This window comes from Mustelus asterias, chromosome 3, assembly GCF_964213995.1.
Source record: "Mustelus asterias chromosome 3, sMusAst1.hap1.1, whole genome shotgun sequence".
NCBI lineage: Eukaryota > Metazoa > Chordata > Chondrichthyes > Carcharhiniformes > Triakidae > Mustelus > Mustelus asterias.
In genome coordinates this window covers 90,020,200-90,035,142 of record NC_135803.1, presented here as the reverse complement: position 1 = coordinate 90,035,142, position 14,943 = coordinate 90,020,200, and the positions used below count along the sequence as shown (strand labels likewise).

The window sequence follows — 14,943 nt, the reverse complement described above, 5'->3', positions numbered from 1 at the left end:
GCCTACTGGAGAGGAGATTGGTGGGGGAGGGGACCCACAGCCACTCTGCAATGGGATCAGTGGAGGAGGGAGTGAGAGGGTGATCACGGCTGGCCATCAGGAGGGGTCGGGGCTGGCCATGGGGGAGGGTGGTTGGGCCTTATCCACCCCCCCACTACCCACACACATCACTGTCCCCCTTATCCACCCCCCCACTACCCAGACCGATTGCCACCCCTGCCCCCCTCCCCTCCCCACTGATCGCCTGCAGAGTGGCAGCGGACCCGCCTGTCCCTCCCACCAGAGATCCATCTGCCCCCCCCCCCCGACCAGAGATCCATCTGCCTCCCCTACCACCAGAGATCCATCTGCCCCTCCCACCAGAGATCCATCTGCCCCCCCCCCAAACCGATCGGGCCTCCCCCTCCCCTCCAGAGGAACATCTGACCCGCCTCCTCCTCCCTCCCCACCAGACAACGATCAGCCCTCTCCCCCCCCCCCCCCCCCCCCCCCCCCCCCCACACCATCAGACAACAGTCGGCCCTCTTGCCCCCCACCCCCAGAGATACATCTGACCCGCCTCTTCCTCCTCTCCCCCCCCCCCCCCCCCCCCCCCCCCTCCCCCACAACCAAACAACGATCTGGCCTCACTCCCCTCCTCCCCCCCAACCAGAGAATGATCTGACCCACCTCCTTCCTCCCCCCTCCCACCACTGATCTGAGTCAGAGAGCCGTTGGAAGCGCTGAACGCGCCCTTCAGAAGCTGGAGCGTCCGTTTCAGACTTTTATTTAGCAGGTCCATTACGGCGCGGTTCCGGATTGGCAAACGCGGTGGTAAAGGGGGAAATGCTGGTAAAGTTGGGCGGGCAGTTCATTAATTCAATTTAAATGCATGCAAATGCGTTTAAATCGTCGTTGCGCCCGTTTTGGGCGCGAATCGAATCGCCGTCGTTCCCGGGTTTCGGTAAAGTGGCAATCTGCGCTGATGTGGGTGCGGATTGCGATAATGACCTCTCACCCGACTTTACCACGTTTTGGGCACGAGGCAATGGTAAAATAGGGCCCTTAGTGTTTTTTTGGGAGAATCCAGGCTGTAGCCTCTGAATTCCCTCAAAAGCGCTATGACTTGGACTGCCTTGATAGCTACTCACCTCCCGATGCTTCAGTCTCCCTTCCTAAGACTGCATTACACAGGATTCACAAAACTGCATTCCTACCTCTAATTATTGGCACAATTTCAGCTCTTTCACAGACCACTAGTCTCCCAGCTGCTATCAATAGCTCCCAGGGCTTCTCTGAGCCCGAACTGCCTGGCACGAAACCAGTGACCTTCCACAACATTTTCATGATGTTTAAACAGCACTGCTTTCCTCTTACATAGAAGATAGGAGCAGGGGGAGGCCATTTGGCCCTTCGAGCCTGCTTCGCCATTCATCATGATCATGGCTGATCGTCCAACTCAATTGCCGAATCCTCCTTTCTCCTCATAATCTTTGATCCCATTCTCCCCAAGTTCTATATTCAGCCACCTCTTGAATACATTCAATGTTTTGGCATCAACTACTTCCTGTGGTAATGAATTCCACAGGTTCACCACTCTTTGGGTGAAGGAATGTTTCCTCATCTCTGTCCTAAATGGCCTACCCGAATACTCAGACTGTGACCCCTGGTTCTGGACTCCCCCACCAATGGGAACATCCTCCTTGCTTCTACCCTGTCTAGTCCTGTTAGAATTTTGTAAGTCTCTATGAGATTCCCCCTCATTCATCTGAACTCCAGTGAAAACAATCCTAACCTGGTCCATCTCTCCTCATACATCAGTCCCGCCATCCCCGGAATCAGTCTGGTAAACCTTCACTGCACTCGCTCAAGGGCAAGAGCATCCTTCCTCAGAAAAGGAGACCAAAACTGCACACAATACTCTAGGTGTGGCCTCATCAAGGTCCTGAATAATTGCAACAACATCCCTGCTCCTGTACTCGAAACCTCTCGCAATGAAGGCCAACATACTATTTGCCTTCTTTACCACCTGCTACACCTGCATGCTTACCTTCAGCGACTGGTGCACAAAGACACCCAGGTCCCACTGCACACTCCCCTCTCCCAATTGACAGCCATTCAGGTGATAATCTGCCTTCTTGTTTTTGCCTCCTTTGTGGATAACCTCACATTTATCCAAATTATACTGCATCTGCTATTCATTTGCCCAGTCACCCACCTGTCCAGATCATGCTGAAGGATCTCTGCATCCTCGCCACAGTTCACCCTCCCACGCAACTTGGTATCATCTGCAAACTTTTAGATGTTACATTTTGTTCCCTCATCCAAATCATTAATATATATTGTGAATAGCTGGGGTCCCAGCATCTATCCCTGTGGCACCCCACTAGTTACTGCCTGCCAATTTGAAAAGCACACGTTAAGTCCTACTCTTTGTTTCTCTCTGCCAACCAGTTTTCTATCCATCTCAATACACTTGCCCCAATCCCATGCTTTAATCTTGCATGATAATCTCTTATGTGGGATTTTGTCAAATGCTTTCTGAAAGTCCAAATATCCTACATCAACTGGCTCCCCCTTGTCAACTCAACAAGTTATATTTTCAAAGAATTCCAACAGATTTGTCAAGCACGATTTCTCCTTCATAAATCTATGTTGACTCTGTCTGATCCTGCCACTGCTTTCTAAATGCTCCATTATAAAGTCCTTGATAATTTATTTGAGAATTTTCCCCACTACCGATGTTAGGTTTACTGGTCTATAATTCTCTGTTTTCTCTCTACCTCCCTTTTTGAATATTGAAGTGACATTAGCACCCCTCCAATCTGCAGGGACTGTTCCTGAGTCTATAGAATCCTGGAAGATGACCACCGTGCGTCCACTATTTTTAGAGCCACTCCCTTAAGTACTCTGGGATGTAGATCATCAGGCCCTAGGGATTTATCCGCCTTCAATCCCATCAATTTTCCCAGCACCATTTCTCTACTAATATTGATCTCCCTCAATTCTTCCCTCTCACTAAATCTTGCATTCTCCAGCATTTCTGGTATCTGATTTGTGTCTTCTTTCGTGAAGTACGTATTCAGTTGCTCAGCCATTTCTTTGTCCCCTATCATACATTCCCCTGTTTCTGTCTGTAGGGGACCTACATTTGTCTTCACCAACCCCTTTCTCTTCACGTATTTATAGTGTCAGTCTTTATGTTTCCTGCAAGCTTACTTTTGTACTGTATTTTCCCCTTCTTAATCAATTCCTTGGTCCTTTTTTGCTGAATTCTAAACTGCTCCCAATCCTCAGACCTATTATTTTTGATGACTATCGATGACTATTTTGGTGCCACTTCTTGCTCTCGTCCAGATCTCGAAAAATTCATCAACTTCCTTCACCTTCACCTGGTCCATCTCAGACACTTTCCTTCCCTACCTTGACCTTCCTGTTTCCATGTCCGGCAATAGACTATCTACCAATATCCATTACAAGTCCAGTGACTCCCACAGCTATCTGGACTACAGTTCTTCACACCTAACATCCTGTAAGGACTCCATCCCTTTCTCTCAGCTCCTTCGCCTCCGTATTTGTCATATTTGTTCCGATAATGCCACTTTCCAAAGTGGTGCTTCTAATATGTGCTCCTTTTTCTTCAACCGTGGATTCCCATCTACGATTCCCATCTGTTGACAGGGCCCTCAACAGCGTGCAGTTCATCTCACATGCCATGGCCCTCACCACCTCCCTTTCCTCCCAGAACAAGAATAGTCTCCCTTGTTCTCACATTTAACCCCACCAGCCTCCGCATGCAAAGCATAATCCTCCGTCTTTTTTGCCAACTCCAGAATGATGCCACCACCAAACACATCTTCCCTTGTCAGCATTCTGCAGAGACCGTTCCCTCTGGGATAACCTAGTCCACTCCTCTACTATACCCAACACCGCTCCCGTCACTCATGGCACCTTCCCATGAAATCGCAGGAGGTGTAACACCTGCCCCTTTACCTCTTTCATGCTCACCATCCAAGGTCCAAAACACTCATTCCAGGTTAAGCAGCGTTTCGCTTGCATCTCTTTCAATTTGGTGTATTGCATTTGCTGCTCCCAATGTGGTTTCCTCTACATCAGAGAGACCAAGCATAGACTGGGTGATCGCTTTGCTGAGCACCTTCGGTTTGTGCGCAATCAGGACCCTGACCTTCCGGTTGCTTGCCATTTTAACACACGATCCTGCTCCCATGCCCATATCTCTGTCCTTGGCCTACTGCAATGTTCCAGTGAAGCTCAACGCAAACTGGAGGAATAGCATCTCATCTTCCGGCTAAGCACTTTACAGCCTTCCGGTCTCAACATTGAATTCAACAACTTCAGATGATCAGCTCTACCCCACCTCGACCCCTTTGTTTTCATTTTATTTAATTTTTTACTGTTCTCTACCTTTTATTTCTTTATAGTCTTTCTTCATTTTTCTTCCCCCCCACTCTTTCCCCCTTCTTTATTCCTCCTTTCCTTACCTTTTCTTCCCCTTTGCTTCCCCTTTTCCCCTTTCTAAATTTTACCTCTCTCCCACCCATTCCCCCCCTTCCTCCCACATCTTCATCTGTCACAGCTTACCCTCTGATTTTAGCTTCTCTGCCATTTGGCCATTCACACCCTTTATTCTCTCTATGGACTGCCATTAGCAGCCTTTCCCCTTGTTTTTGTGGCTATGACTCTCTTTCGTTCTCTCACCCTGCAGTATACATACCTCCCACTTTCTATGCCTTTTAGCTTTGACAAAGGGTCATCTGGACTCAATGGCAGCTCTTTTCTCTCCTTACAGATGCTGCCAGATCTACTGAGATTTTCCAGCATTTTCGCTATTGCTATTATTTTTCTTGGCCAATCTGTATGCTTCTTCCTTGGATTGGACACCATCTCTAATTTTCTTTATAAGTCATGGATGGCCCATTTTGCTTTTGTGCCATCTATCCGTAAACTGAAGGTATTTTGAATTAGTTTGTTTATTTATGAATAAGCAATGAGGTATTTTATCAGCCCTTCAGTTTCTGTGTGATCCAATTATACTAATAATCCCACAGCAAACTTGAGTTAGAATTTGCTCAGCAGGTTAGTTTATTATATACATTCAAAACACATGAAAAGGAATGTCTGCAACTTCCCACTCTTCACTCACACAGTAAAGAGAGGAATAGGGGAAAGGAGCTTTACTACACAAGGACCACAAAAAAACAATATTGGTTCACATGAGTTCCGGAATCCCAAAGTCAGAGTCCAATGAAGAAGTCTTTCACATAGGCAGTTGTTGGTCAACTGACTGAGAGATTTGCTTTTTCAGGTGGCTTTGATTCCACAAGATTAAGTAGGCATACAGAGATTGTGTCAATGCTGCCGGCGATGATCCAAAATCTTCCAGTAGAATCAGGTTGGATAGGCCGGTGGTCCAACCTGGACATGTGGCCTGCCAGTTGGATGTTAAACAGCAGGCTCGTTGCACAGCTCAAAAAGATAATACTGAACTGCTCAAAAGGCCAGAATAACCTTTCTTCTCCACAGTGATTCCAACAAAGAATGCTTATCCAACGTCTGGAACTTGGCTTTGTTTTCAGGACTGGCAATGTCCTAGCAATAATGAGTTGAAAGTTGAGTGTCTGGTGTTAGGTAAGCCATTGTCTCAACAGACCCACAAACCTCACTAGCAAGATTGGCTTATCAAGTGCTCCTTTTGAAATTGGTCTGTGCAGTCACAGGTTATCTGTCAGAAACCTCTTATGTAAAGCAAGGTGAGACATTCCCGAAACTGAGAAAATAGTTATTTAATTCTGGAGACTAATTTCAATCCAAAGGATCAACTATCTTGATTGTCTTTGTTCAGCAGAGAAGTCCAGTTTAAAAATAAGAACAGTTATAAGAATAAAGTTTTAAATCACATACAGAGTTGAGTGTCTTGTTTGGTGTTGGAGAACCCAACACCAGAGAACCTTCTTAAGCTCCACCCATCTCCATGATAACATAGCCTTTCAGGGTTCACTGAAGGCTTTTAAACTAATTTAGCTCTAGCTCCCAAGACAAAAAATCTATCTGGACTATCTTTGCAAGCAGTCTAGCATTACATCTCCAGTTAAGTAAGCTCACCTATGGTTCCCTCTCTTCTACTCTGACTCTCCTAAACAAACAGGAGTAACCTTCTGAAGTGCTGTTTTTCTTTTAGTTCTTCTGGCAGTCACGAAAGCCCAGCATTTCAGTCACTTTCACAACAACAATCTTCCCAGAATGAAACATTGATCTCTCAAACATTAACGTGAACCATGAATTAGATATTATTCAGAAATCCCTGGTCACACGTGAGGAATGGTGACTTGGTGGAGGAAACAAAAATGGAAAATGCTGAAAACATTCAGCAGGTCAGGCAACATCTGTGGAGAAAAAAGCAGAATTAACGTTTCAGGTCAAGGATCTTTCATCCGAACTGGAAACGGTTAGAGAGAATTTGAGCAAGGGTAGGTGGAACAAGGACAAAAGGAAGGTCTGTGATAGGGTGGAAGTTGGCAGAGATTGAATGGCAGAAGACTGGGTCTTCCAGGATCAAAGGGAATTGAGATGAGGCAAGAAAATAAGCAAAGAAGTAAAAGATGTGCTCAGGGCAGGTGTACTGCTGTCAGAAAGCAAAAAGGTAAAATAGATAAAAACTGAAACAAGGAAACAAAATGGGGAAATGGCCTAAAATTGTTGAAACCAGTGTTGGATCTGAGAGGCTGTAAAGTGCCTAAAAGTGGACACCTAATCTGCAATTGGATTTCCTAATGTGGAAGAGATTGCATTGTAAACAGAGAATACAATATAATTGATTATGTTATATACAATATAACAGGCGGTGTGGTGACACAATGGTTAGCACTGCTGCCTCACTACGCCAGGAACCCGGGTTCAATTCCAGCCTTGAGTGACTGACTGTGTGGAGTTTGCACGTTCTCCTTATGTTGTGGGGGTTTCCTCCAGGTGTTCCTGTTTCCTCCCACAGTCCAAAGATGTGCAGGTTAGGTGGATTGGCCATGCTAAATTGCCCCTTCATGTTCCAAGATGCGTAGGTCAGTGGGGTAAATGTGGGTTACTGAGATAGGGTGGATCTGGGTGAGATCCTCTGTCGGAGGGTTGGTGCACACGCAATGGACCGTGACTGCTGAAGTGCTCCCCCACTGGAAGAGAACAGTCTTGCCTGGTGATTGTCGAGCGGTGTTCATTCATCCGTTGTCGTAGCGTCTGCATGGTTTCCCCAATGTACCATGCCTCGGGACATCCTTTCTTGCAGCGTATCAGGTAGACAACGTTGGCCGAGTTGCAAGAGTAGGTACCATGTACCTGGTAGATGGTGTTCTCACGTGAGCAGCAGTCACTTCAGCAGTCACGGGCATTCAGCCTTGGATCTTCAGGTAAGCGTTCTCCAAGGCGGCCTTCACGACACACGACAGCGCAGAGTCACTGAGCAGAAACTGATAGCCAAGTTCCGCACACATGAGGACGGTCTAAACCGGGATGTTGGATTTATGTCAGCTTGACTCCTGGACTTGCACAATTTCACAAGCTGTACTGTCTGGAGACAATACACATCTCTTTAACCTGTGTTGAATGCTCCCTCCACCCACATTGTCTGTGCATTTAAGACCTGGCTGGCTGTAGAGATTTGCATTCTAATCAGTATTCTGTAATTTGATTTCTGTGTCTGTGCCCTGTTTGAGAACAGAGACCACGCCATCTGACGAAGGAGCATTGCTCCGAAAGCTTATGGTATTTGCTACCAAATAAACCTGTTGGACTTTAACCTGGTGTTGTGAGACTTCTTACTAAGATAAAGGTGCACAGTGTTACGGGTAATGTATTAGCATGGATAGAGGATTGGTTAACTAACAGAAAGCAAAGAGTGGGGATAAATGGTGTTTTTCTGGTTGGTGATCAGTGACTAGTGGTGTGCCTCAGGGATCAGTGTTGGGACCGCAATTGTTTACGATTTACATAGATGATTTGGAGTTGGGGACCAAGTGTAGTGTGTCAGAATTCGCAGATGACACTAAGATGAGTGGCAGAGCAAAGTGTGCAGAGGACGCTGAAAGTCTGCAAAGGGATATAGATAGTCTGAGTGGGCGAGGGTCTGGCAGATGGAGTACAATGTTGGTGAATGTGAGGTCATCCATTTTGGTAGGAATAACAGCAAAATGGACTATTATTTAAATGGTAAAAAATTGCAGCATGCTACTGTGCAGAGGAACCTGGGTGTCCTTGTGCAAGAATCACAAGGAGTTGGTTTGCAGGTTCAGCAGGTAATTAAGAAGGCAAATGGAATTTTGTCCTTCATTGCTAGTGGGATGGAGTTTAAAAACAACGAGGTTATGTTGCAGCTGTATAGGGTGCTGGTGAGGCCACACCTGGAGTACTGTGTATAGTTTTAATCTCCTTACTTGAGAAAGGATATACTGGCACTGGAGGGGGTGCAGAGGAGATTCACTAGGTTGATTCCGGAGTTGAGAGGGTTGGCTTATGAGGAGAGACTGAGTAGACTGGGGCTATACTCATTGGAATTCAGAAGAATGAGGAGAGATCTTATAGAAACATATAAGATTATGAAGGGAATAGATAAGATAGAAGCAGGGAAGTTGTTTCCACTGGCAGGTGAAACTAGAACTAGGGCGCATGGCCTCAAAATAAGGGGGAGCAGATTTAGGACTGAGTTGAGGAGAAACTTCTTCACACAAAGGGTTGTGAATCTGTGGAATTCCCTGCCCAGTGAAGCAGTTGAGGCTACCTCATTGAATGTTTTTAAGGCAAGGATAGATAAATTTTTGAACAGTAAAGGAATTAAGGGTTATGGTGAGTGGGTGGGTAAGTGGAGCTGAGTCCACGAAAAGATCAGCCATGATCTTATTGAATGGCGGAGCAGGCTGGAGGGGCCAGATGGCCTACTCCTGCTCCTAGTTCTTATGTTCTATCTCTTTCCTGTACTCTGTCTCATCATTGTTTGAAATCTGACTCACAACAATAGTGTCATGAGCAAACTTGAAAATCAAGTTGGAGAGAAATTTGGCCACAGTCATTGGTGTACAAGGAGTATAGTTGGGGGCTGAGGACACAGCCTTGTGGGCACCGGTGTTGAGGATGATTGTGGAGGAGGCGTTATTGTCTATGTTTACTGATTGCGTGGATTTGGAATATTAGGATATAGTCGCAGAGGGAGGAGCCGAGCCCCAGGTCATGAAGTTTGGAGATGAGTTTTGTAGGAATAATGGTGTTGAAGGCTGAGCTGTAGTCAATAAATAGGAGTCTGACGTAGGTGTCTTTGTTATCCAGATGTTCCAGGGTTGAGTGTAGGGGCAGGGAGATGGCATCTGCTGTGGAGTTGGTGCGGCGATAGGCAAACTGTAGTGGATCCAGGCAGTTTGGGAGGCCGGAATTGATTTGTGCCATGACTAACTTTTCGAAGCACTTCATTATGATGGATATCAGCATTACCGGGCGATAGTCGTTAAGGCATACTACCTGGCTTTTCTTTGGTACCGGGATGATGGTGGTCTTCTTGAAGCAGATAGGGACCTCAGATTGATGTAAGGGGAGTTTAAAGATGTCTGCGAAATCCCCTGCCAGCTGGTCCACGTAGGATCTGAGTGCTGGTCCGGGTACCCTATTTGAGCCAATTGCTTTCCGTGGGTTGACTTTTGAGAAGGCTGATCTAACGTCTGCGATGGTGACCTCAGATACCGGTTCGGCTGAAGCTTCCAGGGTGGAAGGTGTGCTCTCGCTGACCTCTTACTCAAAACGGGAATAGAATGCATTGAGCTCATCGGGGAGGGGTGCATTGGTGCCGGTGATTTTACATGCCTTCACCTTGTAGCCTGTTATGTCTTGCAGACCTTACAATAGTCCGTGGGAGTCTGTGTGGTTAGCCTGAGATTCTAGCTTGGTCCGCTATGATCTCTGTAGATCATATCTGGATTTCTTGTATGGGTCAGCGTCGCCTCAGACCTGGACTTCAGCAAGTAGTGGATATTTCTGTTCATCTATGGTTTCTGGTTGAGAAACACATGGATTTGCTTCTTTGGCACACAGTCTTCTACACCCTTACAAATGAAGTCAGTTACTGTAGTGGTATACTCATTTAGGTTGGTCGCTGAGATTTTAAATATTGACCAGTCCGCTGACTCAAAGCAGTCCCGTAGGAGATCATCCGATTCCTCAGACATTATTGCATGACTTTCTTTATTGGATTCTCCCATTTCAGTTTTTGCTTGGAAGCCGGGATTAGGAGCACAGCCTTGTAGTCTGATTTGCCAAAATTTGGGCGGGCGATAGAGGGTAGGCATGTTTGATATTTGTGTAGCAGTGGTCTAGGATGTTTGGGCCTCTGGTGGAACAGGGGACGTATTGGTGATATCTTGGTAGGACACCCTTGAGATTGGCCTGATTGAAGTCCCTGGCCACAATGAACAAGACCTCGGGATGTTTCGTCTCAAGGCTATTTGTGGTGGTGTATATTTTGGGAAGGGGTGGAATCCTTGATTGAGGAAAAAGGATGACATTTCATAAGCACTGGATTTGAAGATTACATCATCAGAAAAGATGCAATGGAGGAATTGGGAAGTTGGAATGGAATCCTTACGGAGTGTAGGTTATGAGGAAGTGTAGTTAAGGTAGTTGTGGGAGGTAGTAGGCATATAATGAATATTAATTAGTCGGTTTGATTTCTTTGCATGTTTCGGTTTTTCCTCTTATCTTTGCTTTCAGACAGCAGCATACCTGCTCTAGGCATATCTTTTGTTTCTTTGTTTCTTTTCTTGCCCCACTACTATTCCCTTTGGCCCCGTAAGACAATTGTCATTCAATCTTTCTTGTCTTCCACCCTATTGCACACCTTCCTTTTGTCCTTGTCTCATCCACCCCTTGTTTAAAACCTACTTGATCTCTAACATTTTCCCAGTTCTGAAGGAAGGTCCTTGACCTGAAACATTAACTCTGTTTCTCACTTCACAGATGCTGCCTTCACACACCTGCTGAGTGTTTCCTGCATTTTCTATTTTATTTTAGATTTCCAGTGTCTGCAGTATTCTGTTTTTCGATCAGTGACCTGTGGAGAAGCTGGGTGAAATTATCTTCCTCCCACGCTCTCTACTAAAGGCATCACAATTACTGGACCACTGTTCTTGAGTGCCAGCCACCCTACACCATTACCCATGGAGATTGCAATCCCAGAGGTAAAAGAGACGTGGAGGGAAGAGCTCGACACTTGCGAAAGTGTGAGCAGGGACTAGAATTATATGTGATGTGAGTTAAGAGGATGCAAATTCAGGGCATAAACCTGCCTCAAAATGAATTAGCATTTAACCTCAATATTATTGAGCATAAGGAAGGTTGCACATCACTGACAAATGCTCAAAGAACAGAAATATAACATGATCTGATTTGTTTTTCATAGAGCCTTGAGCTGGTGATTACAGGGACGATTCCAGTTTTCAATATCACTGTGGAGAATGGCCAGCAGGTATGTGGTTAGGATATGTGTGTCGTGTTGTGCCAGCTTTTCAGTTTAAAGAGTCCATGCATACAGAACAGAATGGAAAATATGATAGAATTATTCCTATTTCCTGGCAATTTCCTTCTCATCATATTACCCTATGCTATTGTCTAGTCCTGAGCACCAGACTATGTTGCAGCTTTTAGTTGTAAGTCCTGTTTATTCTGAGATAGCAGCACCATATTGTCCCGCTGGGGCATCTCTCCAGAACTTGGCAAGACTCCAATGAACCTGCTGTTAATTGCCAGGTCAGATCTGACAATGTGGCCCAGCTAACATTACCTGTCAATATCATAAAGAGTGGAGTGGTCTCAATGGCTCTGCCGTCAGTACTGGCAAGCTGTACAGTTTTTGCTGGTTAGACTCTACCTGAATGCCTGCACCAATTTGGCGATCCCTAATCCTTGGCATATTTTGCCCTGGCTCTGGAGATTCTGACTTGTTTGACAATGATCCTGAAAAAGTAGACCTGCCATTAGATGCTGGGATTCTTTCAGGTGACTCTGTAAGTCAACATCATAAAAGGTAGATACGATCTTAGCAGGTGAAAAAGGAGCTTCCCAATGTTCATTAAAAGCATACTTCGAGTTTTTAGCTGGTTCAACAGCACCCAAAACTCAGTGCCCACTTTTTAAGGTCCCTAGTCCATGGTGCTTGCTAACCTGGGCCCTTACTCTCTGGACAAGGTACATGGTAAGAAGTTTAACAACACCAGGTTAAAGTCCAACAGGTTTATTTGGTAGCAAAAGCCACACAAGCTTTCGGAGCCCCAAGCCCCCACTCACCTGAAGAAGGGGCTTGGGGCTCCGAAAGCTTGTGTGGCTTTTGCTACCAAATAAACCTGTTGGACTTTAACCTGGTGTTGTTAAACTTCTTATTGTGTTTACCCCAGTCCAACGCCGGCATCTCCACATCAAGGTACATGGGGCATGTCCCTATGGGCATAGAATTCATGTTCTAGTGGTTCCCAGCACGCCACACTGGTGCGGCGAGAGAGGATGGCGGGAAGATTCAAGGACAATCAAAGAAACATTTAAACATTCATGTATAGAAACCCGTAGAAGTTTCCAGATTTCATGCCATCTTTCTTTGTGTTAAGACTTAACACCAGTGTGGCGCGCCGCACCCTTTGGGACCCACTGAAAGGCTACCCATGCAGGATTCTGACTAGCTAGCTTTAGAGAATAGTCTCACATGACTGATTTTTAAAAAAAATGTCTTGAGGAGATCCTGTTCTGTACCCTCATTTTCCAGGATCCTAGTAACTTCGCCATTCTAAATGGACCATTTCCTTTACAGAACCAGCTCATGCTTGGAGTGATGGGGATCGATGTTGCTCTCGATGACATCAAGAAACTCACCCCTCGCTACAATGTATGTACAAATTGCATATTTCACAACTGCGATTCCTGATATGGGTATTGTGCTTTCAGTAATATTTGAGCTCCTACACACACTTGTCTGCCTCAGTGCTGGGCAAAAATATGGAAGGAAATTTTCACATATCCAGAAACTACTTATTGCATGATCATAGGCCTCTGCCTACACCTTTCCGTCTATTTAATGTGGTGGTTGTATAATTGCAAGTGGTGCCTCATTCAGGCACAGTCAGTAATAACACTTGTCCATCATAGTTGAAGGGTTATAGAGCAATTTCTACAGTAGACTGAGTTTCCAGGAATCTAACACTGTGTCCCTCTTCATGTCAAACGTGAGTTAATGTCCCCCACATTAATGATCAACCCCAGATATTACTCACAATGCCAAGAATTCCTATTGCTTTTGAAATGAGGGAAAACCTCAAGGCTAGATTTCTTTATTTCAGCTGAAACTGCTTGCTCAAATGCAATTTATAGGCAAAATATGTACCACAGTGGCACAGTGGTTAGCACTGCTGCCTCCTGGCGCCAGGTACCTGGGTTTGAGTCCCGGCTAGGGTCACTGCCTGTGTAGAGTCTGCACTTTCTCCCCCTGTATGTGCGGGTTTTCTCCGGGTGCCCTGGTTTCCTCCCACAGTCCGAAAGACATGCTGGTTAGGTGCATTGGCCATGCTAAATTCTCTCTCAGTGTACCCAAACAGGCACCGGAGTATGGCAACTAGGGGATTTTCACAGTAACTTAATTGGAGAGTTAATATAAGCTACTTGTGACACGAATAAATAAAAGTTAAAAACTTAAACTTTAATATATAAAAGGAGGAGGACATGGTAAAAACACAATATGCAAAGTATCAATTCCCATCAATTCCCATGAGTCTTAACCACTATGGGCAGTCTCCAAAACCCCAGAAATGACATAACTGTGAGTACACCACCAAATTGTTCCAGGACATGAGAAGACTGCATCCAACCAAAACTCCCACTCCCACTCCCAATCATGCATCAATTCCACTTGTTACTGCATTCACCTCAGAAAATACTTTAATCCATTTTAAGACTTACAGCTATCATGTTGCAGGCCCTCTTCCATCCACAATAACAGATGATTTGCTCCATCCACCCCTCAGCTCTACCTTCAATGTCGGGGTCCTCTACAAAATCACCTAAGGCCACATTGCCTCAGCAGTTCCACTAGAACCTCAATCCCACTCCATAGATCAGACAAAGAAGGTAATTGAATAAATCATAGCAACCTATACAATGGGCCAACCCAGTTCTTTCACAACTTAAGTGAATAAGGCTGTTCATTAAATCAATTGGACAAACACAATATAAGCCACCTTTTCATATTCATTCATGGGAGTGGGTATTACTGAATAGGCCAGTATTTATTGCCATCCCAAACTGTTCGGGGACGAAGTAGAAAGGGTCGAGAGCTTCATGTTTTTAGGTGTCCAGATCACTAACAACCGGTCTTGGTCCCCCCCATGCCGATACTATAGTTAAGAAAGCCCACTAACGCCTCTACTTTCTCAGAAGACTAAGGAAATTTGGCATGTCAGCTACAACTCTCACTAACTTTTACAGATACACCATAGAAAGCATTCTTTCTGGTTGTATCACAGCTTGGTATGACTCCTGCTCTGCTCAAGACTGCAAGGAACTACAAAAGGTCATGAATGAAGCCCAATCCATTACGCAAACCAGCCTCCCATCCATTGACTCTGTCTACATTTCCTGCTGTCTCAGCAAAGCAGCCAGCATAATTAAGGACCCCATGCACCCCGGTCATTCTCTTTTCCACCTTTTTCCGTTGGGAAAAAGATACAAAAGTTTGAGGTCACGTCCCAACTGACTCAAGAACAGCTTCTTCCCTGCTGCTGTCAGACTTTTGAATGGGCTTACCTTGCATTAAGTTGATCTTCCCCTACACCCTAGCTATGACTGTAACACTACATTCTGCATTCTCTCATTTCCTTCTCTATGAACGGTATGTTTTATCTATATAGCGCGCAAGAAACAATACTTTTCAATGTATGT

General features: G+C 45.4%; 1 protein-coding gene across 1 annotated transcript in view; it reads left to right on the top strand.

The window, feature by feature from the left end:
- Nucleotides 1-14,943, top strand: part of cacna2d2a (calcium channel, voltage-dependent, alpha 2/delta subunit 2a) — a 1,197,503-nt gene that overhangs the window by 1,038,113 nt on the left and 144,447 nt on the right. Inside the window, exons 16-17 of the mRNA XM_078209320.1 lie at nt 11,426-11,491; nt 12,824-12,898. Of these exons, the coding sequence (XP_078065446.1) occupies nt 11,426-11,491; nt 12,824-12,898 (141 nt within the window). The remainder of the gene's footprint in view (nt 1-11,425; nt 11,492-12,823; nt 12,899-14,943) is intronic.